We start from the raw sequence: 27,415 nt of genomic DNA, 5'->3' as shown, positions 1-27,415 counted from the left end.
ATCACTTATCAAAAGAAATTCTCCTTACTATTTATACCATTAAAAGCTATTTATAAGGGTGTTGATTTAAGTGAAAAAATATCTACTGATAGAGTTAGTCCCATATATTTATGAATGTTCTCAGCTCGAACATGATTACCTTCGGTGGAAGATAATATGGGAAAAAATAAATTAATGAAAGCTAATATTTCAATGTAGTAATAAAACTTATGCTAAAAGATAATTCTCCATTATGAAAAATTAAATTGAAATTTTAAAATTCCTATATTAGTGGGGCTATTAGCTAATTATATTAAAAGGGGTCAGATAATTAATAAAAAATGATATATTTTTATGATGCAAAAATATATAATGAATTTACTATATTTCAATCACTAATCCTTAATTTAATTAAAAGGAAAAAATCTTACAAAAATAGCGAAAAAAAGAGGGCAGAAGAAACATTCAGTTTAGCAGTTCCGAAATAAGCGTGATGAGAGTGCGTGGTATGGGGAAACGTCAACGCGCTTTGTGTAGCGTGGGTTGCACTAATAGGATACGAGCGAGAACAAGTTCTCTTATCCTTTGAAACATTCTTCATAAATACATATCTCAACCATGCCTTCGTTTCACCTCCTTCTTCCTCTTCATCTTCTTCATCTTCCGTTTCCGTATTCGAAGTTTCGCATTCATCTCTGTTTTTCGTTCGATCCGCTATATCGGTTAGTTCGCTTTTCTTTTTGTTCCGTTTACGTCGCTATTTTTCAGATCTGCGATTTCTTTATTCGATTTTGTTTGTATTTTTGTGCGTTAACTGTTTTTTTCGTTGGATTGGATTTTAGGTTGAATCATGGAGCCCATGGACATCGTTGGCAAATCGAAGGAAGATGCGTCGCTTCCTAAAGGTATATTTTATATCGCTGTTATTGAATTCGATTGCATACTCGGTGATTTTGTATATTATTTAAATCGATATGTGCTGGAATCAATTTTTTACTACCGTGGTCTCTGGAAATTGCATTGATAAATTTGATGAGATTTTTTTAATCTGATACGCTCCTAGGTTTTTATTATATTTGAGAAGTTATCTGGGGAAAAAATCGGTTTCATTTGAATTGCCGACTGTGATTTTCTTGAAAAGTAAATGACCTTCTTTAACATTTTTTAATGGCAACTAATGATTTTTAAATACATTTGTTTTTTATTCCTATGGAGTTTTAAAAGATTATCGTGGATATAAATCAAAATACGACTTTCAGGTTTTGTATGGCATCGATAGCCATAAACCATACATAGCTAGATATAGAAGTCTTGATTAGCTTCATGAACTTTGACTTGTGCTATAAAGAATTTTGGTGTTGATTATTTTTAAATAATGCATTTTATTTTTATTTTATAACTTACTGAAGCTATGATTTCTTACCAGCTACAATGACAAAAATCATTAAAGAGATGTTGCCCCCGGATGTACGTGTTGCAAGAGATGCCCAGGATCTACTGATCGAGTGTTGTGTAGGTCAGAAATATCCTGCCTTTTGTTATTTCATTGCCACCACCATATCATGCTTGCATTGTTGACTTGATTCTTTTTTATGCTTAGTCTAAATTTCTAGCGTGCACCTTGGTGGTGCACAAACTGATGAACTTGCTATTCTATTATTTTTATTATAATCAAAATGGTTGTATTGGTATATACTTGTCATTTCTCTTTAAATGTATAATTTGTTAATCACACATGGTTCTGCTTTCTTGCTTAGGATAGCCTTGGCCCAAACATGGTAGAATAATGATCCAACCATGTAATACAATATGCTTTATAAAGTATCATATCATCTGAAGTTTAATAATGTCTTTAGTGGTAAAAACCAATGAAGTGATAATCTGCTTTTTTGTTTTACTTTCTGAACATGTTATAGTACTGTTGTTTGCTTGTGTATCCCTTATATTATGTGTGTAAAGCTTAGCCTTCAATTATGCTTTCTGTTTCCTGCTTTATATCCTCAGTTTACTCTTACTGAATAGGATTTCGCTATTGATCTATATCATTGTAGAGTTTATAAATCTCGTCTCATCCGAGTCCAATGAAGTCTGTAACAGAGAGGAAAAACGGACGATAGCACCTGAGCATGTATTGAAGGCTTTGCAGGTATTGATGTCTTAAATAAAAGAGAATTCAGTTTATTTAAAATTAGCTCTTTTCAACTCCGAAGTTGGAGCATTCCAAGGTCTGCATAGATTTGTGTTCATAATATAATCATATACAAGAGTGACATTGTCAAGAATGGGTAGTTTGGAAGTTTTATACATGTCTGTATGTTTCATTATTATTTTGCATGTTTTTTACCAGGTACTTGGATTTAGTGAGTACATTGAAGAAGTATATGCAGCGTACGAGCAGCACAAGCTGGAGACTATGGTAATTTTTAATAGTAGTGCTACATGTGCATGTTGAACTGCTTAGAGTTGTATAATACCGCTTAGCATAGATACTCTTTTACCCGCCCAAGAACTTCTCTGGGTGAACGCTCCCAAAAAAAGAAAATGTTAATAAAAACTAAGATACTGTCTTTGACGGAGCAAGCACATGCAGACGTCATTGAGGTCATCTAAAGAAGCCTCCAATCCAGTTGGTGTTCCCACCTAATCACCTTGGTTGAGAGACCCATGGAAATGGTGTCATAGAGGTGATATATGCTGGAAAAGTCATAATTGTATGGTAATCTGACAGTGCTCCCCAGTCCCCATTCTATTCCTCTGCACTGGCCAGTGGGTGTTTTCAGGATGGAGACTTGAGAGCATGACCTGGTGTTTTGTTTGGCTGTGAAATCGAAATCTCCCACGAATTTACAGTCGTTTTTAATGTCATAAGCTCATAGATGTTTTAGGTATTTCATAAATCCTGAAGTTTTAATTGGTTGTTCTGCGAACAATGTTGATTTTGTGGTCTGGCATGAGTTCAACCATCTAGTTTATATTGAGTTGATATTCATCAATGCTCATTGTTTTTGGCTATACACTGAAAGATGCAAGAGGGCACGTTTTATCGATCAGTTTAATTTGAAAGTGAATTTTTGAACCAGTTAATTACTTTTGTACAGTGATTTTAGCTTAGAAAGAGAAACTATTTTCTGATGACATTTGTTATTCCAGCAGGATACTTTAAAAGCTGGCAAGTGGAGCAATGGAGCTGAGATGACCGAGGAAGAAGCATTAGCAGAGCAGCAAAGGATGTTTGCAGAGGCACGTGCTAGGATGAACGGTGGGGCAGTTGCTCCCAAACAGCCAGATGGTGACCAAAGTTTAGATAGCTAACTTTAGATCTTTATTTCTTGAAGGACAGGCAAGCCCTTCTGACTCCTGTCTATGTGCCTTCTAGTTAGCTCGACTGTGTACAAAAAAATATTCACTAGTTTACTGGCCCTATGTGGGTGTGCTCTCCATTTGTATTTAACCTCTGAATCCATATTTGTCAGTCAATGTAATTAGTGAGTTCGTCAAAACCTGCCCATTATTTTAGAGTTACCTGTAATTATTTCATTTACTTTTCTGTATCTTCTTCGTACTTATAGTTCTGAGCTTAATTCTGACCGTAGCGACTATGTTAGGTTGTTACAAATTATGTTTAAATAGAAGCGGTAGTCTGTTTATTTCTGTTTGAATCCCTAAAATGAGACAGTGGGATTAAACTCTTCGCCATGGTAGTAATGAATCCATAACTTAAGGTCCTATAATAGCCCGGTTTGTGCACCTTCTTTTAGCTGTTCCTTAAAAAATAAATAAACGGATGCTTCCATTAATAGAAATCTAAATGAACTGTATAGACTGTTTTGGATTTAATGTGAATTTTGTGGACAGCGTAATAGGATTGAGTACTTGTGCTTGTGGGGACATATACAATGAGGTGTCAGGTCGTAGATACGTATAATGTAGCCTCTGTCGCCAACATGAGCCATGAGAATTCAGTAACCCCTAACCTGATGTCACCAAGGTGTACCTCTGCACTAGAAGACATAGATGCAACAGAAGTGTGCCGAGTTCACTTTCAACAGTGATGGCCTTGTGTTTTGTTTGTTCTTGCTTGTTAGTAATTTATTTTTACCGTTTCAAACTTAATAAATTTAATGAGTGAAGTCGTGAAGGGTTCAATAAATTGAAAATATAAGCAGTATAAATTTAAATTTGTCGTGTTTTAACTAATAATTTTGGAACATGCTTCTTGATGAATGATGATTAACTTGTGCAAAAAAACAGAAAAATAACAAAAGCGAAAACATAGATCAAATGTAACAAATTTAGATGGGATCCAAGTTTTTTTCTCTTCTTTTTGACATGAGGAGGATAAATCAAATTCTCATTTTAAAACTAAATTGGTCGAATGAAGGATGAAACGGTTTTAAATTGGAAGAGATCAATAGTCAAAAGTGTTGAGTCAAGTAAGCACAAGTCTCTCTCTGTCTTTACCAGAAAGCGAAATAGCATACACATTGTCTCCTCAGATTCCTTTCTTTTCTAATTGAAATGCACTTTCTTTCTCTCTCTATATCAGCTGGTGGGTCTGCCTATGTTTATTTTGTCAGGATTCTGTTGCACTCTCACTCACTCTCTCTACCCAAAGCCACATAATATAATGAGATTATTTCTACAATTTTCATCTACAATACAAAGAAAGAATCATTTACTCCAACTCACAAGCCCAACAACATTCCTTCACTCTCATTCTCTCTCTTATAAACCCCGTTTTCATTTCTGAGATGAAGACACTAGTAGTCATGGACACAACAACCCCAACCCCAACCCCTCAATCTCAAAACTTGTCCTCCAGCACCCATTTCCACTGGCCAAACAACAATAACAAGGTTGTAAATGAAGACTCTCAACCTCAACTTCCCACAATCATAGAAAAGGAAAAGACTTCAACAAAAGAAGAGGATCATAAGACCAATAACAATAACATCAACAACGTTGTTCCACTTCCAGGACATGCACCCACCACAAGGAAGAAGCTTCAGGCAGTGGCAATCTCCAAGGTTCGTTCTGTTCTCACTGTCTTTTCTAAAAGCCGTTCCAACAGCAACATATCCTTTGGTCTTGGCTCTCGTGTAGTTGGCACACTCTTCGGATATCGTCGTGGCCATGTACATATCGCGTTTCAAAAGGATCCAACTTCACAACCTGCGTTCCTCATCGAGCTTGCGACCCCAATCACCGGTTTGGTTCGTGAAATGGCTTCTGGGTTGGTCAGAATTGCCCTCGAGTGTGACAAACAGAAGAAAGAAGCAACAGAGAAGAAAGGTAGTGGTGCTAGTGTGATGAGGTTGCTTCAGGAACCTCTTTGGAGGACATATTGCAATGGCAAAAAATGTGGGTTTGCAAGTAGAAGAGAATGTGGGGCAAAGGAGTGGGATATTCTGAAAGCAGTGGAGCCAATTTCAATGGGTGCTGGTGTTTTGCCAGCAGGGAATAATGATAAAGATAAAGATAAAGATAGTGATGGTGGTGGTGAAGTGATGTACATGAGGGCAAGATTTGAGAGAATTGTTGGGTCTAGAGACTCTGAGGCTTTCTACATGATGAATCCTGACAGCAATGGAGCACCTGAACTCAGTATTTATTTGCTTAGAGTCTAGCAGAGCACCAGTGCAATTGGAACCTATGTTTTGCGGCTATGTTGTGTTTATCGTAATTATTGACAACTGTGGCAAAAACTGGCTGTAGCAGATGCAATTGTGGCTGTAATGTGGTTGCGAAGACAGTTAAAATCACAACATTATGTTCTCAATTGTGGTTGTGGACTACAACTTAAAACTCTGTTTAGTAGTTGTATTTGTTAGTTTCCTTTTCTTAGTTGTTCTTTGTGTATTTTGGAACTCTAGGTTATTCTTATTCCTATACTACCTTGTTTAGTTTAGCTCTTCAATCATGGAAATGGAGACCTAGTTCTCCTCTCCAGGTTTTTCCTTTTGTTGTTCCACTCTTCTTCTTGGAGATAGAAGGAGTGTGTTTTCTTCTTCTTTTGTTGTTAGAATAGAGGGTAGGCCAAGGCAGAAAGGGGGAAAATGGTGGGTGACAAATACTTCACAACATGATGGTGGGTGGGTCATAAAAGGTGTATATGTATAGTTTTACTTTCCAATCCTTTAATCAGTGAGGTTAATGCAATTCATGTTTGTCTTCACATTTTTATTTCGTCTATTAACTTTAGCCATTTCATTATGCTATCTTATTTTATTCCAAATGGGAAGCTGCTTTATTTGCACTGTATTTCCCACGCCACTCTATCTTTTTCTTTCCCCCATGAGTTTATTTGCTTCATGATTCAATTCACTTCCTATGAAGGTTCTAAATTGCGGTTGCGGAGACCGTAAAAAGGGCAAAATTACAAGAAAATGTGATCGCAATTATCAATTACAATGTGATTGCATACCACACTTTAGAACCTTGTAATCCCTATAATATAAGTGCTGCTTGGACTAATACAAATTTAATGGTCCAAGCCTCATATTCTTATTATTGAGGTTTATGTTTAGTGATTCCATCTATCTTCATAGACTATCATTACTCATATTCTTATTATTGAGGTTTATGTTTATTGATTCCATCTATCTCCATAGACTATCATTACTTTTATGTGAGCACATCATAGCAAACATTTTTAATATTATCTAACTTTCTTTCATTAGGATTCTATTATGTCAGTTCTACTCATATAGATTCTGCAAATGGTACTTTGTTTGCTTTAGTGTATAGGAAGGTTTTGGATGATAGCTTCATTTTATGGTTCATTTGATTGCCCTTTCATTTATTTCCTGTTGATGCCCTTCTTTCCCTGTTTAACTAGGATTCTTTATCAACATGCTCTTTCATTCCAACCAAATTTGAGTATTTGGTCTAAAAGTGAAGATTGTTCCAATCATTGCTTTTTATGCACAATTTTGTTTGTCAAGTGATCCCAAGAACTTTGTTAATGCCTAATCATAGAAGTCATAAAAAGCAATGTGAAGAATAAAAAGAAAATCCATATACATATGCTAATATTCTGACAGTAGGTCTCTTCCTTTTTCCTTTGTTTATGCACTGAACTCTTAGCTTTTTCTCTTGTTGACTGCTTTTTCTTTTGTTGGTCTCCAATTCAAATTTGTAACATTCTCACTAGTCCAATACTCATTGTAATTTGTGCAGGTTGAGTATCAAAGTGTGGAGTGTAGACTATAGCTCCCCCACACTGTTAACATGTATAACCATAACCCTCATATCCACACAAAAAGAAAAGTCCTTCAACTTGATAATTTGATCATACCAACAGGTTCAGCCTTTTACCTTTCCTTCTCCTAGTTTTCTGGCTTTAAAATTTTGCTACTATTTTTCTCTGCAACTTGAAAGAGTAAAGAGTGAAGATGAGTATACTTGGCTGACAGCTAGGACAGAATCAAATGCCTTTCACCGAAACCAATGTATTCTTTTTTCTTTTTAAATCATCCTGTCATCATTCTCCTAAGTCCTAAAGATATACACTATGTAAAAGCTTATTGCTTCATAAATAAAGTTTGGCTACTAAATTCATATCATCATTGCTCTAATTACTGCAGTAAGTGTGTTAATGTTGTCCATGCTAACATTTCCACAGGCCATTATAAGGTCCAACTTAATTAGACTTCATATTTTTTAGTATAGGGTTTATATGGTCCCAGGGTCCTAGATCCACTAGTGTGTGGTCCTTATCACTTAGCTATAACTACAAGCCTTAATGGCTAACTAATATACTTCAACAACAAAAAACAATGACAGAATGTTTGATTTAACCTTGGTGGGGCTGCATGTCAATCAGACCAAGTTATATGGACTGGTTTTATCAAAGGATATGAGACTTTTCTTCTACCAGGTGACCTAAGGCTCACACTTTTTTGCATACATCATATAGAATGAGAACCTCAATTAATGGCTCTAAGGTAGCACCACCTACCTCTGGGCCAGGTGCTGTTTTAGAACCTAATTGAATGTTATTTGATTTAATATTTAAAGATTCCAACTGTGGATGAAATGTAGGACCTGAAAATTTTCAGAGCATCACTAGGCTAGGACCCATATAATAGCTTGGTTGAGTTTTGTTTAGGACAGCTTAAGACTTATGTTGTGTAAGTTTATGGAATGTTTTTTTACACTCTCAGGCTTCTTAATTGAGAATATAACTTGCTCTTGTTTTGTAGAAGAGTAGTAAATCTAGATTCTCACATTTTCTAGTAGTTTTTAGTTTTTACATATTTATGCATGACATTCCTAAGCAACATATTCGTCTAAAATATGTTGGCAACCAATAGCTGGTTAATGTTGAATATAGGAAAATGTAAACCAATAGAGGATGATGGAATTTGTAGCTGACAGATTGGTACTACTAGTCCCATTCTATATTGTAACCCATGCAAATGCAGGTTAAGCTAACTACTTTTTTTACTCTGATATAATAACTAAAAACCGTTTCTTAAATGGACTCCACAAACTATCCACATTTTTATATTACAATCATTGGGAAACATTCACTTATAGTATCACATGATTTTGGGTTGCTTTCCATGGCAAAACTATAAACATTCCAAATTGTTTATTCATCCTTGCTAACCAGTAACCACAATTATGTATTCGGTTTTCTATTTTTCAAAATCATGATTAGTTATGGAGAATAGGAATTTAAGACTCTTAGGATCTGTTTGCGAGATTGGTTTTGAAAGGGAAGGAAATGAGAAAGAAGGTTTGAGAGTTATCTTAAAAGTGTGTTTCATGGCTCTCAAACCTTCACTTTTCAACTTTTGTCTTCAAAAATCAACTCACAAACAGACCCTTAGTATCATCTCACACTTTTTTTTCTTAAAGTTCTCCAACATGGAAGAGTTGCTCACACAGTTGCTCTCCAAAAAGCACTTAAATTTGCTCTTATGAGGAAATTCTTTAAGCGACTACCAAGACAACCTTTCAAGTGGACCTAAGGTGATGAATCCTTACTTTCACTTTTCTTTTAAAAACGGAAAAAAATAAACTAAAGAAGAATTTTAACTCTTTATGTGGTTTAGTAAGTGCACCATCTGATATTAAATTTGCAAGATGCATCCTCCACAAATTTATGTGTTGTTTTATCCCACTTGTTTTCATTGTACTTTATTATCTGTGATGATTAGAGATACAATGGTCACTAAAACATTCAAGTTACTTATATAATAATTACAAATAACATTGTTATACTCAGCCAAGCAACTTGCATATAAAAAAAACAACCTTGTACAATTTGGTTTATCTTAGGAACTCACATCAAATATGAAACAGTGATCCTATTGACTATCAAAAAATGATCGAAAACAGAAGTAAGTGGAAACATAAAAGTCAAATACAACTCAAACAATGAATGTACATAATGAAATTGACACATGTACACGAAGAAGCTATAACGAAATAGTGATGAATATTTTTTCATTGACTAAATTTGGCCTATTTTTTGTTTATTGTTTAAGCATATCAATCTTTTTTTTAATATTGACATAATGATCCATTGAATTAGATGAATTATTTGAGCACCCCATTAAGTGGCTATGAATTGATGGGTATTTCATTATTAACACTGCTTTTGAATGTAATATTTACGTTTTCTCTCTCCTTATAAATAAAAACTTTGAAATGTAATGGGGCTAACAATGTTATTGGCTGCGAAATATTTATGAAATTGACTAGTTTCCATTTTGTTCCCTTTTGCTCCCTTTTGCTTCCCTTCTAGAATCTATTGGATGATAATGTAGAGTGAGTGGAACATAATAATTAAACAACATGCTGGCCGTTTCATACTTGACTTGGTTAATATATTTGATAGATTGTATGTCACACCATGTACTATGACTTTGTGATTGACTGAAAAAAAGTATATTTAAGTTAAAATTTAATTCTTAAATTTTAGATCATTCATAACTTAATAAAATGACACTGATTATACGACAACAAATGTGCTCCTTATGAGGAAGGTTGTGACCAAATTCTTCATACTAGCTTTGATTTGAGAATTTATTTATATATGGTTAGTGAAGTATTGACAATTCCTTTCAATTGTTTTCTTCATTGGTACAACATTTTTTATTTACAATATTCCATCCTTGCCATGGTAATGAATATCAATCATTGATTAAAGACTAATACAATCTATCAAATATATTAACCAAATAAAACTTTTATGGGCCTAATACATAAAATGGGCCTCGATCCATTTCATTATTTGACCCAATATCTCATATCAATTCTTAACAAGGGTTTAAGAATTAACGAGCTCGAGAAGAATACTAATGAATATGGCAGAAGAAGCAGAGAATACGCTTCAAGTTTCACCCATGGATATTAAATATTGAAAATTTTAAATTGTATAGCTAAAAATTTCAAAATAATTGATCAACTATGATTGTAAAATAATATAAAGTAGCTTATAAACTAAGGCCTGTAAGAAAACATATATTAGAAAGAAAGAACATCCATACTTAACATTCCACACATGTAAATCACATTTACTCGCAATAAAAGTCAATACCAACTCTAGAAGAAAACAATGTCATAATATAACTAACAATAACCAAGTCTAATCCTTCCCATAAGACACAAATAAAAAACAAAAAACACTCTTAAACTAAGACTCTGACACAAGAATCAAGCAAAAAGCATGCCCAAGAATGAGATAACAAAAGGTGCCAATGTTGTTAAACTCATAGGAGTTATTTCAGCAGCTCCACCTTTATGATGTGGTTTTGTTGCAGTATCATTAGCTGATTGAGGTGAAGTTGCTGGCATAATATCCAAAACCTTAATAATAACCTTCTGTCCTCTATCACAATGACCACTCACACCACTGATGAAGTAGAACAAGCCTGGCCGCACAAATTTGCAAACAGTGTTACCATTGTTTGAGAAGAAGAGTGGATAAGATGATTTGCATGTCTCATACTCTTCTTCTGTCACTCCCATAACCGAGTCTTTCTTGTACTTGAAAACTACATGTAAACACAATGCCAAAAGTAACACACCAAATATATATTATATGTTTCTTGCTACATATTGTAATGTGTAAAGATGATATATTTATACATGAAACATGCTTGGCCAATAATATCAGCATTCATTTCACCGCAAGTAAGTATATTTAGAATGTAGTTACTGAGAAAATAAAGTATGAAGACCAAATCTAATATATTTGTGACATGTTATATGTTCTTTGCTACCCAGTTGCTACATATTGGAGTATTTCTCTCTTGGTGCATAATTAGTAGATTTAAAGTGTAGATAAGGAAAAAGAGTATGATTAGTATACCGAGTTACTCCCGGAAGCAAAGATGTTGTTTCCAGGATTATCTCTACATTATATAAAGTTGGAAGGAAGTAATTAAGAAGGGATACTTACCAACAGTGTCACCAATTCTGAATCTGTTTTGGGATGCCCAGTGATTGTACATCTGATCATGTTCCTTTGACTTGGGGATAACCCAGCCATTCTTACCCCCAACTTCAAACTCAGTGCAATTCACTACACAAAAGAGAATGAAGCAAAGGAAAAATGGGAATGAGGCTTTGAAGAGAGCAACCATATTTGGATTTCTATGAAGGGAGCTCTAGTGTGTGTTTTTGTGAAATGGGGTTGTTGAAGTTGGACTTAAAAAGAGATTTGAAGAGTTGAAGTTTGTTAAGAAGTGGGAGAGGAATCAGGAGCACGTTTTAGAGGTTATGGGATATGCTGAAGTTAACTACTAAAGGAAGTGGTCTTTGACTTGTTCTTACTGTTTTTCACAGCTGATGCTGTTGAGTAAAATTAGGCACTGGAATATGAGGGTTACCGTTGTCTATAAATTTATTCTAGAAATCACTAAATATTATCCATGTACTATAAGTTAACAATGGTTCATTTGATTTTACTATATAGTCATGAATATATTTTCAACTTTGAACAAATCAAGTACTTGTATGCTGGATAATCTATAATTTTATAACTGACTCAGGGATTCATGATTCATGAGTACTTGGTTCTTTGCATAACCTTTGGTATATTTGGACCAGGTTGAAGACTTATTTATATATATTTTGCATAGTTTTTATGGGCAATCAAAATGCATGTACTTGAAATCATACATTAGTTTAGGAATAGATTATAAAGTTAGAATCGAAGTGTTATTTAATGTGCCTCTCTGAGATGAAAACATTACACAGGAAAACATTAAGAACTGAACTGTAGTAACAGTACAAGACCACTAAAGCCTATAAAGACAAAGTTTGAACTTCCCAAAGAGGTTACCACACAGGAATCCTCATAACCCTCCTTCATTTATCTTAACCATTGAAAGTTTGAAACCCCTTCAGATATAGTAATTTACTATACACAGGGTTTTACCCCATAAGGCATTTGGGATGTTGATTTGGTAATGTAGCAGAGATTTGAGTTATTCCAAGCTGCAAAATGCCTTCCCATTTTCATGTAAAACCCTTCTGAGAAGTCAAGTTTCCCTGTCAAATTATTTCCATTTATATGAAGAGCTCCAAGACATGGCAAATTTTCCAAACTCTTGGGGACACTTCCAGAAAGGTTATTGTTACTGAGGTCCAAATATCTAAGTCTTTTCATTTGTGCCATGGACTCAGGCACCCCCCCTACTAAACCTATGTTAGAAAGGTCCAAAGTTTCTATATTTTGGAAAATATTCCAGTTAATTCCTAAGAGATCACCACCTATTGGATTATTAGACAAAACCAAATCTTTTATGGATACAAATTCTTTGAGTGTCCTAGCCAATCCACCTCTAAGTTTGTTATGACTAATGTCCAATAAGGTAAGATTCTTTAGCCTTCCTAGCTCCCTAGGCAACTCTCCTTCAAACATATTGTTGCTCAAATCAAGTTTCAGAAGTGAATCCAAAATTCCAAATGTTGATGGTAATGCACCTGATAGATTGTTCCTGCTTGCATCAAATATTAAAAGCTCAGAAAACCGTCCGAAATTGAATGGAACCTCACCAACCAAATCATTTCCTGCAAGGACTAGTTGCCTCAGTTTCACCAAATTACCAATACTTGGTGGTAGTTTACCTGTTAGACCATTTTCTAGTAGGACCAAAGATTGAAGGTTCCTAAGGCTGCCAAATTTTGATGGAATGGTTCCAACAAGACCAGGATTTGATCTAAGTGTCAAAGATTCCAAACTGTCTGAGAAATTGTCCCAGTTTGAAAAAGGGAGTTTAGCTGGATTTTGACTAGGAGAAAGGAAACAACTGTATAGTGAGAGAACCTTTAGGTGCTTGAGTTTGAATATTTGTTCATGGTCACTAAAACATTCAAGTTACTTATATAATAATTACAAATAACATTGTTATACTCAGCCAAGCAACTTGCATATAAAAAAAACAACCTTGTACAATTTGGTTTATCTTAGGAACTCACATCAAATATGAAACAGTGATCCTATTGACTATCAAAAAATGATCGAAAACAGAAGTAAGTGGAAACATAAAAGTCAAATACAACTCAAACAATGAATGTACATAATGAAATTGACACATGTACACGAAGAAGCTATAACGAAATAGTGATGAATATTTTTTCATTGACTAAATTTGGCCTATTTTTTGTTTATTGTTTAAGCATATCAATCTTTTTTTTAATATTGACATAATGATCCATTGAATTAGATGAATTATTTGAGCACCCCATTAAGTGGCTATGAATTGATGGGTATTTCATTATTAACACTGCTTTTGAATGTAATATTTACGTTTTCTCTCTCCTTATAAATAAAAACTTTGAAATGTAATGGGGCTAACAATGTTATTGGCTGCGAAATATTTATGAAATTGACTAGTTTCCATTTTGTTCCCTTTTGCTCCCTTTTGCTTCCCTTCTAGAATCTATTGGATGATAATGTAGAGTGAGTGGAACATAATAATTAAACAACATGCTGGCCGTTTCATACTTGACTTGGTTAATATATTTGATAGATTGTATGTCACACCATGTACTATGACTTTGTGATTGACTGAAAAAAAGTATATTTAAGTTAAAATTTAATTCTTAAATTTTAGATCATTCATAACTTAATAAAATGACACTGATTATACGACAACAAATGTGCTCCTTATGAGGAAGGTTGTGACCAAATTCTTCATACTAGCTTTGATTTGAGAATTTATTTATATATGGTTAGTGAAGTATTGACAATTCCTTTCAATTGTTTTCTTCATTGGTACAACATTTTTTATTTACAATATTCCATCCTTGCCATGGTAATGAATATCAATCATTGATTAAAGACTAATACAATCTATCAAATATATTAACCAAATAAAACTTTTATGGGCCTAATACATAAAATGGGCCTCGATCCATTTCATTATTTGACCCAATATCTCATATCAATTCTTAACAAGGGTTTAAGAATTAACGAGCTCGAGAAGAATACTAATGAATATGGCAGAAGAAGCAGAGAATACGCTTCAAGTTTCACCCATGGATATTAAATATTGAAAATTTTAAATTGTATAGCTAAAAATTTCAAAATAATTGATCAACTATGATTGTAAAATAATATAAAGTAGCTTATAAACTAAGGCCTGTAAGAAAACATATATTAGAAAGAAAGAACATCCATACTTAACATTCCACACATGTAAATCACATTTACTCGCAATAAAAGTCAATACCAACTCTAGAAGAAAACAATGTCATAATATAACTAACAATAACCAAGTCTAATCCTTCCCATAAGACACAAATAAAAAACAAAAAACACTCTTAAACTAAGACTCTGACACAAGAATCAAGCAAAAAGCATGCCCAAGAATGAGATAACAAAAGGTGCCAATGTTGTTAAACTCATAGGAGTTATTTCAGCAGCTCCACCTTTATGATGTGGTTTTGTTGCAGTATCATTAGCTGATTGAGGTGAAGTTGCTGGCATAATATCCAAAACCTTAATAATAACCTTCTGTCCTCTATCACAATGACCACTCACACCACTGATGAAGTAGAACAAGCCTGGCCGCACAAATTTGCAAACAGTGTTACCATTGTTTGAGAAGAAGAGTGGATAAGATGATTTGCATGTCTCATACTCTTCTTCTGTCACTCCCATAACCGAGTCTTTCTTGTACTTGAAAACTACATGTAAACACAATGCCAAAAGTAACACACCAAATATATATTATATGTTTCTTGCTACATATTGTAATGTGTAAAGATGATATATTTATACATGAAACATGCTTGGCCAATAATATCAGCATTCATTTCACCGCAAGTAAGTATATTTAGAATGTAGTTACTGAGAAAATAAAGTATGAAGACCAAATCTAATATATTTGTGACATGTTATATGTTCTTTGCTACCCAGTTGCTACATATTGGAGTATTTCTCTCTTGGTGCATAATTAGTAGATTTAAAGTGTAGATAAGGAAAAAGAGTATGATTAGTATACCGAGTTACTCCCGGAAGCAAAGATGTTGTTTCCAGGATTATCTCTACATTATATAAAGTTGGAAGGAAGTAATTAAGAAGGGATACTTACCAACAGTGTCACCAATTCTGAATCTGTTTTGGGATGCCCAGTGATTGTACATCTGATCATGTTCCTTTGACTTGGGGATAACCCAGCCATTCTTACCCCCAACTTCAAACTCAGTGCAATTCACTACACAAAAGAGAATGAAGCAAAGGAAAAATGGGAATGAGGCTTTGAAGAGAGCAACCATATTTGGATTTCTATGAAGGGAGCTCTAGTGTGTGTTTTTGTGAAATGGGGTTGTTGAAGTTGGACTTAAAAAGAGATTTGAAGAGTTGAAGTTTGTTAAGAAGTGGGAGAGGAATCAGGAGCACGTTTTAGAGGTTATGGGATATGCTGAAGTTAACTACTAAAGGAAGTGGTCTTTGACTTGTTCTTACTGTTTTTCACAGCTGATGCTGTTGAGTAAAATTAGGCACTGGAATATGAGGGTTACCGTTGTCTATAAATTTATTCTAGAAATCACTAAATATTATCCATGTACTATAAGTTAACAATGGTTCATTTGATTTTACTATATAGTCATGAATATATTTTCAACTTTGAACAAATCAAGTACTTGTATGCTGGATAATCTATAATTTTATAACTGACTCAGGGATTCATGATTCATGAGTACTTGGTTCTTTGCATAACCTTTGGTATATTTGGACCAGGTTGAAGACTTATTTATATATATTTTGCATAGTTTTTATGGGCAATCAAAATGCATGTACTTGAAATCATACATTAGTTTAGGAATAGATTATAAAGTTAGAATCGAAGTGTTATTTAATGTGCCTCTCTGAGATGAAAACATTACACAGGAAAACATTAAGAACTGAACTGTAGTAACAGTACAAGACCACTAAAGCCTATAAAGACAAAGTTTGAACTTCCCAAAGAGGTTACCACACAGGAATCCTCATAACCCTCCTTCATTTATCTTAACCATTGAAAGTTTGAAACCCCTTCAGATATAGTAATTTACTATACACAGGGTTTTACCCCATAAGGCATTTGGGATGTTGATTTGGTAATGTAGCAGAGATTTGAGTTATTCCAAGCTGCAAAATGCCTTCCCATTTTCATGTAAAACCCTTCTGAGAAGTCAAGTTTCCCTGTCAAATTATTTCCATTTATATGAAGAGCTCCAAGACATGGCAAATTTTCCAAACTCTTGGGGACACTTCCAGAAAGGTTATTGTTACTGAGGTCCAAATATCTAAGTCTTTTCATTTGTGCCATGGACTCAGGCACCCCCCCTACTAAACCTATGTTAGAAAGGTCCAAAGTTTCTATATTTTGGAAAATATTCCAGTTAATTCCTAAGAGATCACCACCTATTGGATTATTAGACAAAACCAAATCTTTTATGGATACAAATTCTTTGAGTGTCCTAGCCAATCCACCTCTAAGTTTGTTATGACTAATGTCCAATAAGGTAAGATTCTTTAGCCTTCCTAGCTCCCTAGGCAACTCTCCTTCAAACATATTGTTGCTCAAATCAAGTTTCAGAAGTGAATCCAAAATTCCAAATGTTGATGGTAATGCACCTGATAGATTGTTCCTGCTTGCATCAAATATTAAAAGCTCAGAAAACCGTCCGAAATTGAATGGAACCTCACCAACCAAATCATTTCCTGCAAGGACTAGTTGCCTCAGTTTCACCAAATTACCAATACTTGGTGGTAGTTTACCTGTTAGACCATTTTCTAGTAGGACCAAAGATTGAAGGTTCCTAAGGCTGCCAAATTTTGATGGAATGGTTCCAACAAGACCAGGATTTGATCTAAGTGTCAAAGATTCCAAACTGTCTGAGAAATTGTCCCAGTTTGAAAAAGGGAGTTTAGCTGGATTTTGACTAGGAGAAAGGAAACAACTGTATAGTGAGAGAACCTTTAGGTGCTTGAGTTTGAATATTTGTTCAGGGAATTTGGCATCATGGCTGCATGTGAGAGAGTTATCAAAAACTGGTCCAAGGTTTATTGCAGTAACATACAAGAAGCCATCATCATATTGTTCACAAGAAACTCCCTGCACATTATGAAAAATATAGAAGTTTTAAGTTGTCAGAGACAAATAGTGAATAAAAAATGATAAGGACTGCAACCATATTCATATATAGCAGTGAAATAGCTTCCATGCTTCTATTGTAATAGTTCAGCATTAGACTTTAGAATCAAGATTGTTAAGTACTGTTCCATTATAGTTCAGACTGAAATGGAAAGCAAACAATTTTAAAAACATTATTGGTTTCATCTTTTAGCTTTGAAAAGTTCATAGTTTCATACCTGTATGGGAGTCCATCCACAAGGGTCTGGATAAAGATCTGAACCATTCCACCATTTTCCAACAAACCCTTGAATGACAGAGTAGATAACTTCCTTCTCTTTTATTTCCATTGGTGAAAGTGAAGAATCTTGGCTATTACAAAGACAAAACATAACAAGGAACACAAAACAAGGAGTTTGGTACTTACTTGATATAATCCTTAAAGCCATTCTTAGTATCAAGACAGAAAAATGTTTAGTTTCAAGGAGAAGAATGATCCAAATTTATTACCAATCAAAGCAGTATATGCCAAGAAGAGTGAAATAGGATGAAGGATCTAGTAACACTTTTGAAGAAAGTAAAAACAATCATAATAGTGAATTGAAAATGAGACATTTATGATGGAAAAAGATGCATGAATGAGGGGTATAATTAAGAGGTTTATATAGCTTAGAAGTTCAGCAGTGTAAGTGTTCAGGCTAGAGCTATCTATGCATGTGCTTCAGTTATGAATGACCAACTAGCCATTGACTATTTCCACTACTTTTTCCATGGAATTGAAGGACAAACATTCCAGCACCTTATTTTTCAATTTCAATACCAGTTTTTCAACTTTTTTTACTGATAGTAGGGCCAACTAAGAATAGTATCTTTCACATTCAGAGAAAAATAACAAACTTAGTAAATAAAATTAGAGATTATATGGTGGTTTATAAGATACAATGCAGAGGATCTGAAACAAGCATATTGGGAGTGGGTAAGGTTAGATCTTGGGGGACCATATACTTTTTGTTCTGGAACAATCACATGCAAATATATCAAATACAAGGAGGAGATTTGTTTACATCACTTTACTGCAATCTTCTATTATTAAAGTCAGTTAAATTGTTATTCTCAGTCATTTTAAAACCATTATAGCAGCAATTGAATTATTTTATGTAGACTATTCTATTAGGACAAGTCAAGGGTAAAATAAAACCATAAGAGAGGTACAGTGCAGTTGCAGTGAGTAATACTACATTACTACTATACCTCTGTCTGCATGCATGCATGCATGCATGCTCAGTTTACACTGATTATTAGCATATATTATGTGGTTTGTGAATAGACACTTGATTAGGATACTAACAGAAAAAAATTACTGCATAGTGATTATTGTATCAATTAATCATCACAATATGTAACCACAGATGTAATGGAAGAAATAAACCTATTTGCTTGATCATAAGTTGTCATATGACATTGTTTGGAATCCCATGTTAACTATAATCTTGATGTACAGAAATCCTGACAGAAGGTGAAGCTAATTCTGTTTCACAGAAGAATTTCGATGGAGAATTTCGATGACAGGGAGCCTGGGTCGAAACAAACATTATGAAAATGGAACATTTTCGCATAGAAGATGTAAAAGATATATTCGACATTTTAGAAACCGAAAAACATATATGCCTTGTATCATCAGAAAAAACAATTGCCAAATAGATCTTCATCATCTATGCCCATTGTTAAGGTATTTCTTCCTACCCTTGTATAATTCATGTTTTTCATTTGAACATAATGCAACCATCTTTTACAAACCTCTTATGAGTACTTGAACTAAAACCAAAACCCAAATACGTGGGTTTAATTTGTTTATCTTTTGTATTGATAGAAAGATGAGAGTTTCATAGATTTTGATATTTCCCAATATTGTTGGAAGTAGCATCAAACTGTTCCTTTCATAGGTTTTGATACATCCCCTTACACCACTATCAACATATTGTTGGTAGAGTATTTGAATATTATCATAAGCAAATATAAGGACCACCATATGATATTGTGTGAAAAATTACTCTTATTAAGTTTTTATTTTTTTAAATATGTAGTTGGTTAGATTTTCAAATGAATTTTCTCATACAATTAATGAATAATAAATACCAACTAGTGATAATTTAGTGAATGTAATATTTAAAAAAAAATGAATGATTAATGCATGACTTTTTTCCTATAACAAGGGAAAGAGTGATAATTCTTCTTAATATCATCAGCACCAATATTTTTCAATGAATCACCTAAGCATTCTATGAAGCATCGACCATAGTTCTCTCCATCTGAATGAGTCTCTCTATATGGAAATAAATTTGCAACTTGATAAATTAACTGTACACAAAAACCCATTATTTTTGTTTTTCTAATTAGTTATGGATTAGGGTGTAGTTATTAGTCTACTTAAGATAATAATAATTAATTAATACTTATTTAACATTCTCAATTCATATACCTCCATGTGGTATTAATGCTCCCCGATGCCCCATTGTGGAAAATTGGTTAAATGACTAATTCAAGATAAACTAACTATATTAAAAGGACAAAAATAAAAAGTACTTGATATGACAACCACTTATTTAATTTTTGTTTTTGTCATACATTATTGGTATAAACTTGAGGTAGCAGAGCATTCTACGCTTGTGGGCTAATAAATAAATTTGGAGTTAGGTGACCATTGAATTAATTAAAGGATGAGAGTAAATAATAAGATTTGTTGTCGCCAAATTTTATATAGAACCAATCAATAAAATTTGTGACATGATTTAAGATATTAATTATCATTGTTAAGAGTAAGGATTAGGGGTGAGTATAGGCTGGGTTGGGACGGGTTAAAGCTTGTTTTTACCCGGCCCTAAATATTGGTCGAATCACACTTTTTTGAACACAGACTCGACCCTAGACCTGAAGCTAACCCGACCCTAAATAGCGACCGAGTCGACCTTTAAATCCGATCCGACTAAATATAATGCATACTCATTTTAGATAAAAACTTCATAGTATTATTTATTATTATTATGAATATGTATAGTTTAGAAACACATACAAACATACATGGTGAGCGAATGACACTGAGACGGAACAGGTCGGGTCATGTTTCGTCTCTACCCGATGCTAAATATTGACTCAGTCTATTTTTGAAGTCCGGACCCGGCCTTAGACTCGATCAGACCCGATCCTATTCGGACCTAATCGAGGTATGCCAGGTGCGTGGGTAGGGCCGTGTCCTGCTCACCCAACCAGAAAAGAACAGAAGCCATGTTTCTGACAGAGAGGGAAAGAGGACTCTAATTTCACTGATTTAATATCTTAATGATATAGTATATATACAAATACAAAGGCTAAAGAAGAGATGAGAAGGAGAAGGATGGATGTGAGAAACATTGCTGTGGTGGTAGAAGATGTGGATGCTGCTAGAACTGCATTACAATGGTCACTTGAAAATATCATTCGCTATGGTGACATAATCACTCTCATCCATGTCTACCCTTTCACAAGATCAAAAACCAGAAACAAAGCTCGTCTTTTAAGACTCAAGGGCTTTCAGTTAGCCCTTTCCTTCCAACATATCTGCAATAATTTCTCCAACGTAAGCTTCTTTTTGTTCTTATGTTTGTTATTGTTGATTGTACATGTTTCAATTATTATATATGATATGGCTGATTTTGCTTGTTCAAAATAATGGAATATGTGTTATAATCTTAGGATTGTGTTACAGACAAAAGTTGAGATTGTTGTCATAGAAGACAACCAAGAAGGGATGAAGATTGTAGCATCTGTGCGAGATATTGGAGCTTCAATACTTGTGGTTGGACTCCATGATCGGAGTTTTCTTTACAAGTAAGTCCTATCCTATGTCGAATGTCTCAGTTTTGAGATTATTTTGATGAGCCGTATTGAAATATTAGATGGGGTGCAGTAATTATGTTAAGAGCACTAGTTAAAGATGAGATTTTTATTAGAAAATTAGGCACTTCAGTTTTTTAATGGATTGAATACAACACTTTTCAAAAACAATTTACCTTTTTGGTGACACATTTCTTTTAATTGCCATAGTATTTATCATCATCAGGAATAGGATATTCTGGAATCAGTGACTTAGAGAGACTGTAACATGGGTTTGTGGGAAAGGAGCATAGCATTGCCAGTGAGCTTCAGAAAATGGTCCCAGAAAACTTTGGCACTTGCACGTGCCTTCTTAATGGCGACAAAATTTTAATCATAAGCTTTTGGGCTCCACTTCTGAATTACCTTTGCCTATTATTGAACCACCCCACCTAAGTTGAAGTTGCATTTAGAAATTATTGTTCTCTAGCCAAAGTTATTAACTTATTATACCATAATATTATAGCCTTTTAAAGCAGGAATGTTTTTTATACAGGGCAAAGGTGAGATAAATTTAGGCATGCATTGATGTGGTGGCTCCACCTACATTAGATTCATCCATTCACTTTAGTTTGTGTCTTAATCAGATAACTGATACATTTATTTTTGTGTGCTACTGTCTTTTGTTTCCTGTGTAACCTTTGTAGTTGGTTTATTACAAATCACAAAGCATCATTTTTTTCTTTAATCATCTTGATGTTGCATAGATTAGCAATGGTCCATAACAATGTAGCCAGCTACTTCAACTGCAGAGTATTTGCAATAAAGCAACCACCTAAATCTCCATTGAGTCAAGTGGGTTCTGCACAAGGAGTCCTTGACAGTTCTATCAGCATGGACTTTTCACACATTGATATTTCTAGATTACAGTAAGTTTCCTCAAAATTCTACTTATTAGCATGTAAGATTAGTTAATTGCACACAACCCAAAAGTACAAATATACACTTACTTCTTCTATGTTTATCATCAAAAGGTTTTCCTTAAGTCTTATGAGTTATTATAATTTTAAAAAAAAGAGTTATAATGAAGCAATTGATGGCATAATGAGAGTCACAAACACCCCATTAAAGTTTTTACATGTTGGTTCTAGTGACTCACTTTTAGAAATGCATTGCAGAGTCCCTGATACCCCTCCACCAAAAGTAAAATATCAGATTTGCCCTGATCCAGCTGCAATTATATGGAGATTAAGAAGGTCAAGAAAAAGGTGAAAGGAAGAAAAGGGTCAGCACCTCCCCAAGCTAGCTGATTCAATTTGGACCTTTGATCTAATTTCTTACAGTTTATGTTCACCTACCATATAGATACATACAAAAGAATAATGCAATTGGCATAGAATATTGTTGGTTGTTTCTACATTTTTTATGATTGTAAAGTATATTGTGGTAACATCTCACTTTCATTTTTGTTAGTTTCCTTATGTAACACGGAAATGCTTAAACACCTCTTAATACACTTTTCTTTTGGGTCATATGATACATGCACTCTCTTTTCTTTGAGATTGTATTAAAGAGTTTAAGTGTGACCATCTGATTTAATGAAGTTAAAAATGCATTGAAGGGGTAAAATAGTTCTGTTATTATTTAGCAAATTAAATTTACCCTATGTGGTTTGGCACAGAAACAATTTATTACACCTTCTATAAGATTTTACCAATTTTTACCATACTTTCCACCATGGCCTCCTAATCCATATAAACAGAATAAATTATACTGATACCCCTAAGTTTTAGTGGAATTACATAAATTTTTTGTGTGAAAATAATAAATATAGAATAATAACCATAAAATTTATATTCCTCTCCATCAGCCAAGCAGCAAAAAAATAGAGAGAAGGTGACCTGCTCCATCTTCAACTTGGTGGAAGATTGTATATCATTTGGAAAGTCTAATATTTGTAGAGATAATGATATATGACATCAAAATTTGAAGAGTCCAAATTATTCATTATTTTTAATTAAATAATTGTATCAATTTTAAAAAATTATACTGATCACAGTAGTATAACCGAAGGATTCAATAGTAAAAGGGATTCAATAGATTTGTCACATGAGAGAAAAGAAAAAGTCTGAGTCTGAATGAGTAATCTAGCCTCATGGTTTGCCTAATCTAACGGATCCAAAACCAAAAAACCCTCTTCCACGTATTCCTCTTGCATGGCACCATAATAGCACATTTCACTCACACTTCTCTGCTTAAAACATTCCCTTCTTTTATTATTACACTTTCTCACTCTCACTTTCACACTTTCACACTTTCACACCTTCACCCTTTTCACCTCTCTGCCATGGCTGAACGTAACCCCACCTCAGCCCAAACACAGAGAGCCCCACCTAGACCCACCACACCCACATTCCTTTACAAGCTTCAATATCATGCCCCTAACTCTACCCAGCTCGCTAGCCTCTTCACCCTCACCCTCACCGGAGCCATATTCCTCCTCCTAACCGTCGCAGGAGCCGTTCTCTCTTTGATCCTCTTTTCGCCGTTGATCATCGTGTCGAGCCCGATATGGGTTCCTGCGGGTACCATTCTCTTCGTCGTAGTCACCAGCTTCTTGTCCATGGTTGGATTTGGCATCGCCGCCGTGGCTGCGCTGTCGTGGATGTACCGGTATTATAGGGGCCTGCACCCTCTTGGTTCGGACCGGTTTGATTATGCACGGCACCGGATTTACGACACAGCGAGCCATGTCAAAGATTATGCTAGAGAATACGGTGGCTATTTACAGAATAAAGTGAAGGATGCAGCACCTGGTGCTTGATATTATAAGGTTCCCGTTTATTATATTACTTTTTATATTGGGTTTAGAAATACACTCATAAGATATTTCTAAACTTTTCCTTCAAAAATAGAACTCCCTCTCTAAGTAGACACTTTATGTTACGTTGTACAACTTTGTACAAGTTCCTATCCATTTTGTTCTTTTGTGTGTGTGAGAGACGTTCTACTTGAGTGTTGTTACTTCTACTTAATAGTTTATATTCTCCTTCTTTTGGACCACGAATATATTACTTTTGTTATTCTCATCATCATATAGTTATCTTTATGTTTTGATAATTTAATTTTTATATGAAATTCGTGAATATGTAGTTTGATCTTGGATGTGACTGACCGAAAGGTAAATATAATGGAGTATGACATAATTTTGAGGTAACAAAAATTCAAATTATAGCATATATATTTGCTGTCTTTGATATTTCCAAATCATGTATATTATTACAGCCACATTTAGTGGACACTGAGAAGCAAATTCCAAAATACGAGTGGATGCAAACACGACTTAGTGGTTACAGAATCTCAACTCCCAGACGCTAAAGGGTCCATCATGCGCACTAGCCAGACACCACTCAGAATCTCAGATCACCCTATTTTACATTAAACAAAACAAAAATCAAGTTTTCTTATTAAAATTAAATGCCACACTATCTCTAAGTGAAAAAAGTACGAACAAAAATCAATAATATAAAATATTAAAATGGTAAATAACATTAATATATATGCTTACACTCTTCAATTTCCATATGCACATAGGTTTTTTAGGGAAAAAAACTCATATCTTATATATATATATATAGCATTTTTTCCGGCAAAGATGTCCTTTGAAGACCAAAAACCCTTAAGTGTGGGTATAGTGATCTGAAGTGAATTTTAGTTTTATTTTTATTTTTAAAAATGTATACATATGATAAGAAATACATTTCCGACTAAATATTTAAGAAACTAAATCTAACATTTCATATGCTTAAACAAAGTAATAATATTAAACTATTAATACTTAAAAAAAATTCTATTTTTATTTGAACTGGTGAAATTGTATATGAGATCATATCATTTGCCCAAACATAATTTGACACAAATAGCATGATTTAACTAAAACAGCTTTAGCAGAGAGGCTCACAAGTTCACAAACTCTATACTTATATTTCACGATAAAGCAACTAAACTAACAAGTAAAATTAACTTGAAGTACTTCGTCTATATAATAATTAAAGAAAACTAGTTTCTAAGTGACTTGAGATCAGAGAGTGTAATAATGTAATATCTATTTGCTTGTGTTGTGTATGATAAGAAGAAAGGTTTTCTTTGGACGAGGATTTGATGTCCCTAAGTTTGTGTCAGACCAAAAATAAACAAAGTTATGAATGTTTAATTTTGTTTAACGTTGGCGAGTGAGATAACCAGGCAAAGGACTGACACGTGGCGATCTGAGAGGAACCTGGGTGGTTTGATTCCCTGTGCTATCGTAGTAAATTACTCCGGAGAAATCCAACGGCTCACACTTCCCTCCCATTAATATCTCCTTCTGCCATACCCCGCCGTCTCCCCAATACTCCACCGCCGAATCACTCTCCCGACGGCGGTGATTCTTCTTCTGAATAAACGGTAACAGAGCTTTGTTGCTTATATTGCTTAGAAGCTTCTTTGGAACCATAAACGATGACTTTGGCGTCCTCAACTCGATTTTCCAATCGTCGTCTTTCATCGACGATTTGTGCTTCCTCGTTAATCGGTTGGCTCCCTTTGTCATCAGAGCGATAACTACTGATATGGTTTGGAGGAAGCCGTTGGTTTGGCGCTTCGGCGATGCAGTAACTTCTCCCATGGACGATGCTGCTCTTCTTTTTTCTTTCACTTTTTTTCTTTCAACTTTCGAATGTTAGGAGCTTTATATAGGCGTGGAAACACAAGAGTCCACGGATTTTTTATTGACTTTATTTTATTTTCATTTAATCATTTATTATTTATTACGTGTTGATCTGGGAGTTGTTTGTTTCTTCATGACTTGTTCTCCTTTATTTTTTGTTCATTATTACAAAATTCTCCTTTATCTTGTAATGAAAAATAAATGTTTGGTAATTAGCTAATAAATGATGAGTATATACTAATAATGTAAGTCTTTTTATACTATTAACAAATTATCGATTATTCAAATTTTACGTTTTAAAATAAAAGTAATACAAATTAATTATGGATAATATATTGATTGTATAAAAACTTTACATTAGTATATAGATTTTAAACTTATAAATTATTCCTCTTTTGTTAAAGAAACTAGAAGCATATATGCAGCAAGTGACTCATGTTGTTTTAATTTAATGTGTGGTGATATGAGTCCATCAAAAACATGTAAGAATCTTCACTATTTGAAATTGAATTTTTTAATGAATATAAGAGTTATAGGTGGGTGATGAATAGACATTAAAATAGGTGAGCATGGATGAGATTGTGATTTCACACGTCATGATCCCAGACATGCATAGTAACATCTAAACCAAGTTGTTGCTGAGTCAACGGTGGCGGCGTGGGGCAGCACAAGCTGCACTAAAGCAGTGCGGTCGGCGTTGGATTTTTATATTTTATCTTCATCACGATTCAGATTATCATAATAAGACCAAGTCTAGTTTTTAGAACACTTGGGGTTAGTGGACTTAGTAGTGCTGGATTACTTACCTACATCCAGTGTCTCAAATTGCTGACACGTGATGAAGCTGCAATATTATAGTTGTGGTTAACCATATTTTAAAAGGATATCATCATGCGTTTTTTATTTTTTTTATGCGAATAAAATATCTCCTGGTATAAGGAGATAAATTATCTCTTCTTGCTAATAAAATTATGACATGTGTCATGTTTTATCATTTTCTATAAAAATATTTATAAAACTAAACAAAATAATACATATGTCATACTTTTACCTATAGTCTAAATTCAATTCATTAAATTATGAGACACGAATTATTAGTATGTTCCATATCCTTCAAAAAACAAGAAAAAAGGTGAAACAATTCCTTGGAACTTTGAGTTATGGACAATGATGAACGGAAGTGAACTTACTTGGGTATAAGGGTATTGATTAGTGGGAGTAGGTGGTAGGTTACCTTCCATTTTAAGGGTGTGTGTGCATTTATAACGATAGTTGTTAGATTAAGTGAGTT

At 34.1% G+C, this 27,415-nt stretch overlaps 9 protein-coding genes across 10 annotated transcripts; 4 read left to right on the top strand and 5 right to left on the bottom strand.

Moving 5' to 3' along the window:
• LOC109362691 (protein Dr1 homolog) lies at positions 456 to 3,578 on the top strand. Of its 2 annotated transcripts, none has more exons than XM_019608665.1 (6): positions 456 to 701; positions 822 to 884; positions 1,406 to 1,495; positions 2,031 to 2,125; positions 2,327 to 2,395; positions 3,133 to 3,578. In XM_019608665.1, the coding sequence occupies exons 2-6, from the start codon at positions 830 to 832 to the stop codon at positions 3,289 to 3,291; spliced, it is 468 nt and encodes a 155-aa protein (XP_019464210.1). In that variant the 5' UTR covers positions 456 to 701; positions 822 to 829; the 3' UTR covers positions 3,292 to 3,578. The 2 variants fall into 2 exon arrangements, with proteins under 2 accessions (XP_019464210.1, XP_019464209.1); XM_019608664.1 differs by having other exon boundaries at positions 3,130 to 3,578.
• LOC109362689 (protein MIZU-KUSSEI 1-like) lies at positions 4,304 to 6,154 on the top strand. The gene has a single exon (XM_019608662.1). The coding sequence runs from the start codon at positions 4,731 to 4,733 to the stop codon at positions 5,604 to 5,606; it is 876 nt and encodes a 291-aa protein (XP_019464207.1). The 5' UTR covers positions 4,304 to 4,730; the 3' UTR covers positions 5,607 to 6,154.
• Positions 10,455 to 11,885, bottom strand: LOC109362690 (mavicyanin-like). The gene is made up of 2 exons (XM_019608663.1): positions 11,396 to 11,885; positions 10,455 to 10,988 (listed from the first exon to the last, which is right to left on the bottom strand). The coding sequence occupies exons 1-2, from the start codon at positions 11,577 to 11,579 to the stop codon at positions 10,648 to 10,650; spliced, it is 525 nt and encodes a 174-aa protein (XP_019464208.1). The 5' UTR covers positions 11,580 to 11,885; the 3' UTR covers positions 10,455 to 10,647.
• On the bottom strand, positions 12,180 to 13,487 carry LOC109361943 (piriformospora indica-insensitive protein 2-like). The gene is made up of 2 exons (XM_019607468.1): positions 13,420 to 13,487; positions 12,180 to 13,304 (listed from the first exon to the last, which is right to left on the bottom strand). The coding sequence occupies exons 1-2, from the start codon at positions 13,485 to 13,487 to the stop codon at positions 12,359 to 12,361; spliced, it is 1,014 nt and encodes a 337-aa protein (XP_019463013.1). The 3' UTR covers positions 12,180 to 12,358.
• LOC109362172 (mavicyanin-like) lies at positions 14,599 to 16,029 on the bottom strand. The gene is made up of 2 exons (XM_019607784.1): positions 15,540 to 16,029; positions 14,599 to 15,132 (listed from the first exon to the last, which is right to left on the bottom strand). The coding sequence occupies exons 1-2, from the start codon at positions 15,721 to 15,723 to the stop codon at positions 14,792 to 14,794; spliced, it is 525 nt and encodes a 174-aa protein (XP_019463329.1). The 5' UTR covers positions 15,724 to 16,029; the 3' UTR covers positions 14,599 to 14,791.
• Positions 16,324 to 18,340, bottom strand: LOC109362171 (piriformospora indica-insensitive protein 2-like). Its single transcript, XM_019607783.1, has 2 exons — positions 17,807 to 18,340; positions 16,324 to 17,549 (listed from the first exon to the last, which is right to left on the bottom strand). The coding sequence occupies exons 1-2, from the start codon at positions 18,014 to 18,016 to the stop codon at positions 16,503 to 16,505; spliced, it is 1,257 nt and encodes a 418-aa protein (XP_019463328.1). The 5' UTR covers positions 18,017 to 18,340; the 3' UTR covers positions 16,324 to 16,502.
• On the top strand, positions 20,836 to 22,889 carry LOC109362170. Its single transcript, XM_019607782.1, has 4 exons — positions 20,836 to 21,180; positions 21,310 to 21,431; positions 22,184 to 22,345; positions 22,595 to 22,889. The coding sequence occupies exons 1-4, from the start codon at positions 20,944 to 20,946 to the stop codon at positions 22,686 to 22,688; spliced, it is 615 nt and encodes a 204-aa protein (XP_019463327.1). The 5' UTR covers positions 20,836 to 20,943; the 3' UTR covers positions 22,689 to 22,889.
• On the top strand, positions 23,557 to 24,508 carry LOC109362166 (oleosin 1-like). The gene has a single exon (XM_019607780.1). The coding sequence runs from the start codon at positions 23,764 to 23,766 to the stop codon at positions 24,238 to 24,240; it is 477 nt and encodes a 158-aa protein (XP_019463325.1). The 5' UTR covers positions 23,557 to 23,763; the 3' UTR covers positions 24,241 to 24,508.
• LOC109362167 lies at positions 25,330 to 26,102 on the bottom strand. Its single transcript, XM_019607781.1, has one exon. It carries the CDS (start codon positions 26,080 to 26,082, stop codon positions 25,636 to 25,638), a length of 447 nt encoding a protein of 148 aa, XP_019463326.1. The 5' UTR covers positions 26,083 to 26,102; the 3' UTR covers positions 25,330 to 25,635.

The sequence above is a fragment of the Lupinus angustifolius genome, chromosome LG12 (genome assembly GCF_001865875.1).
Source record: "Lupinus angustifolius cultivar Tanjil chromosome LG12, LupAngTanjil_v1.0, whole genome shotgun sequence".
Classification (NCBI taxonomy): domain Eukaryota; kingdom Viridiplantae; phylum Streptophyta; class Magnoliopsida; order Fabales; family Fabaceae; genus Lupinus; species Lupinus angustifolius.
Note: the sequence above shows the minus strand (reverse complement) of the source record. Positions and strands in the feature narration are given on the sequence as shown.

Coding starts and splice junctions, on each gene's coding strand:
- LOC109362172 (XM_019607784.1), bottom strand. CDS start 15,723: ATGGTTGCTCTCTTCAAAGCCTCATTCCCATTTTTCCTTTGCTTCATT. Junction 15,133..15,539: donor CAGAATTGGTGACACTGTTG/GTAAGTATCCCT, acceptor GTTTACATGTAG/TTTTCAAGTACAAGAAAGAC.
- LOC109362690 (XM_019608663.1), bottom strand. CDS start 11,579: ATGGTTGCTCTCTTCAAAGCCTCATTCCCATTTTTCCTTTGCTTCATT. Junction 10,989..11,395: donor CAGAATTGGTGACACTGTTG/GTAAGTATCCCT, acceptor GTTTACATGTAG/TTTTCAAGTACAAGAAAGAC.
- LOC109362171 (XM_019607783.1), bottom strand. CDS start 18,016: ATGGCTTTAAGGATTATATCAAGTAAGTACCAAACTCCTTGTTTTGTG. Junction 17,550..17,806: donor GTGGATGGACTCCCATACAG/GTATGAAACTAT, acceptor CATAATGTGCAG/GGAGTTTCTTGTGAACAATA.
- LOC109362689 (XM_019608662.1), top strand. CDS start 4,731: ATGAAGACACTAGTAGTCATGGACACAACAACCCCAACCCCAACCCCT.
- LOC109362691 (XM_019608664.1), top strand. CDS start 830: ATGGAGCCCATGGACATCGTTGGCAAATCGAAGGAAGATGCGTCGCTT. Junction 885..1,405: donor AGATGCGTCGCTTCCTAAAG/GTATATTTTATA, acceptor ATTTCTTACCAG/CTACAATGACAAAAATCATT. Junction 1,496..2,030: donor ACTGATCGAGTGTTGTGTAG/GTCAGAAATATC, acceptor ATATCATTGTAG/AGTTTATAAATCTCGTCTCA.
- LOC109361943 (XM_019607468.1), bottom strand. CDS start 13,487: ATGTTTCCACTTACTTCTGTTTTCGATCATTTTTTGATAGTCAATAGG. Junction 13,305..13,419: donor ATCACTGTTTCATATTTGAT/GTGAGTTCCTAA, acceptor TGAATGTTTTAG/TGACCATGAACAAATATTCA.
- LOC109362167 (XM_019607781.1), bottom strand. CDS start 26,082: ATGGGAGAAGTTACTGCATCGCCGAAGCGCCAAACCAACGGCTTCCTC.
- LOC109362170 (XM_019607782.1), top strand. CDS start 20,944: ATGAGAAGGAGAAGGATGGATGTGAGAAACATTGCTGTGGTGGTAGAA. Junction 21,181..21,309: donor TCTGCAATAATTTCTCCAAC/GTAAGCTTCTTT, acceptor ATTGTGTTACAG/ACAAAAGTTGAGATTGTTGT. Junction 22,346..22,594: donor ATTGATATTTCTAGATTACA/GTAAGTTTCCTC, acceptor AATGCATTGCAG/AGTCCCTGATACCCCTCCAC.
- LOC109362166 (XM_019607780.1), top strand. CDS start 23,764: ATGGCTGAACGTAACCCCACCTCAGCCCAAACACAGAGAGCCCCACCT.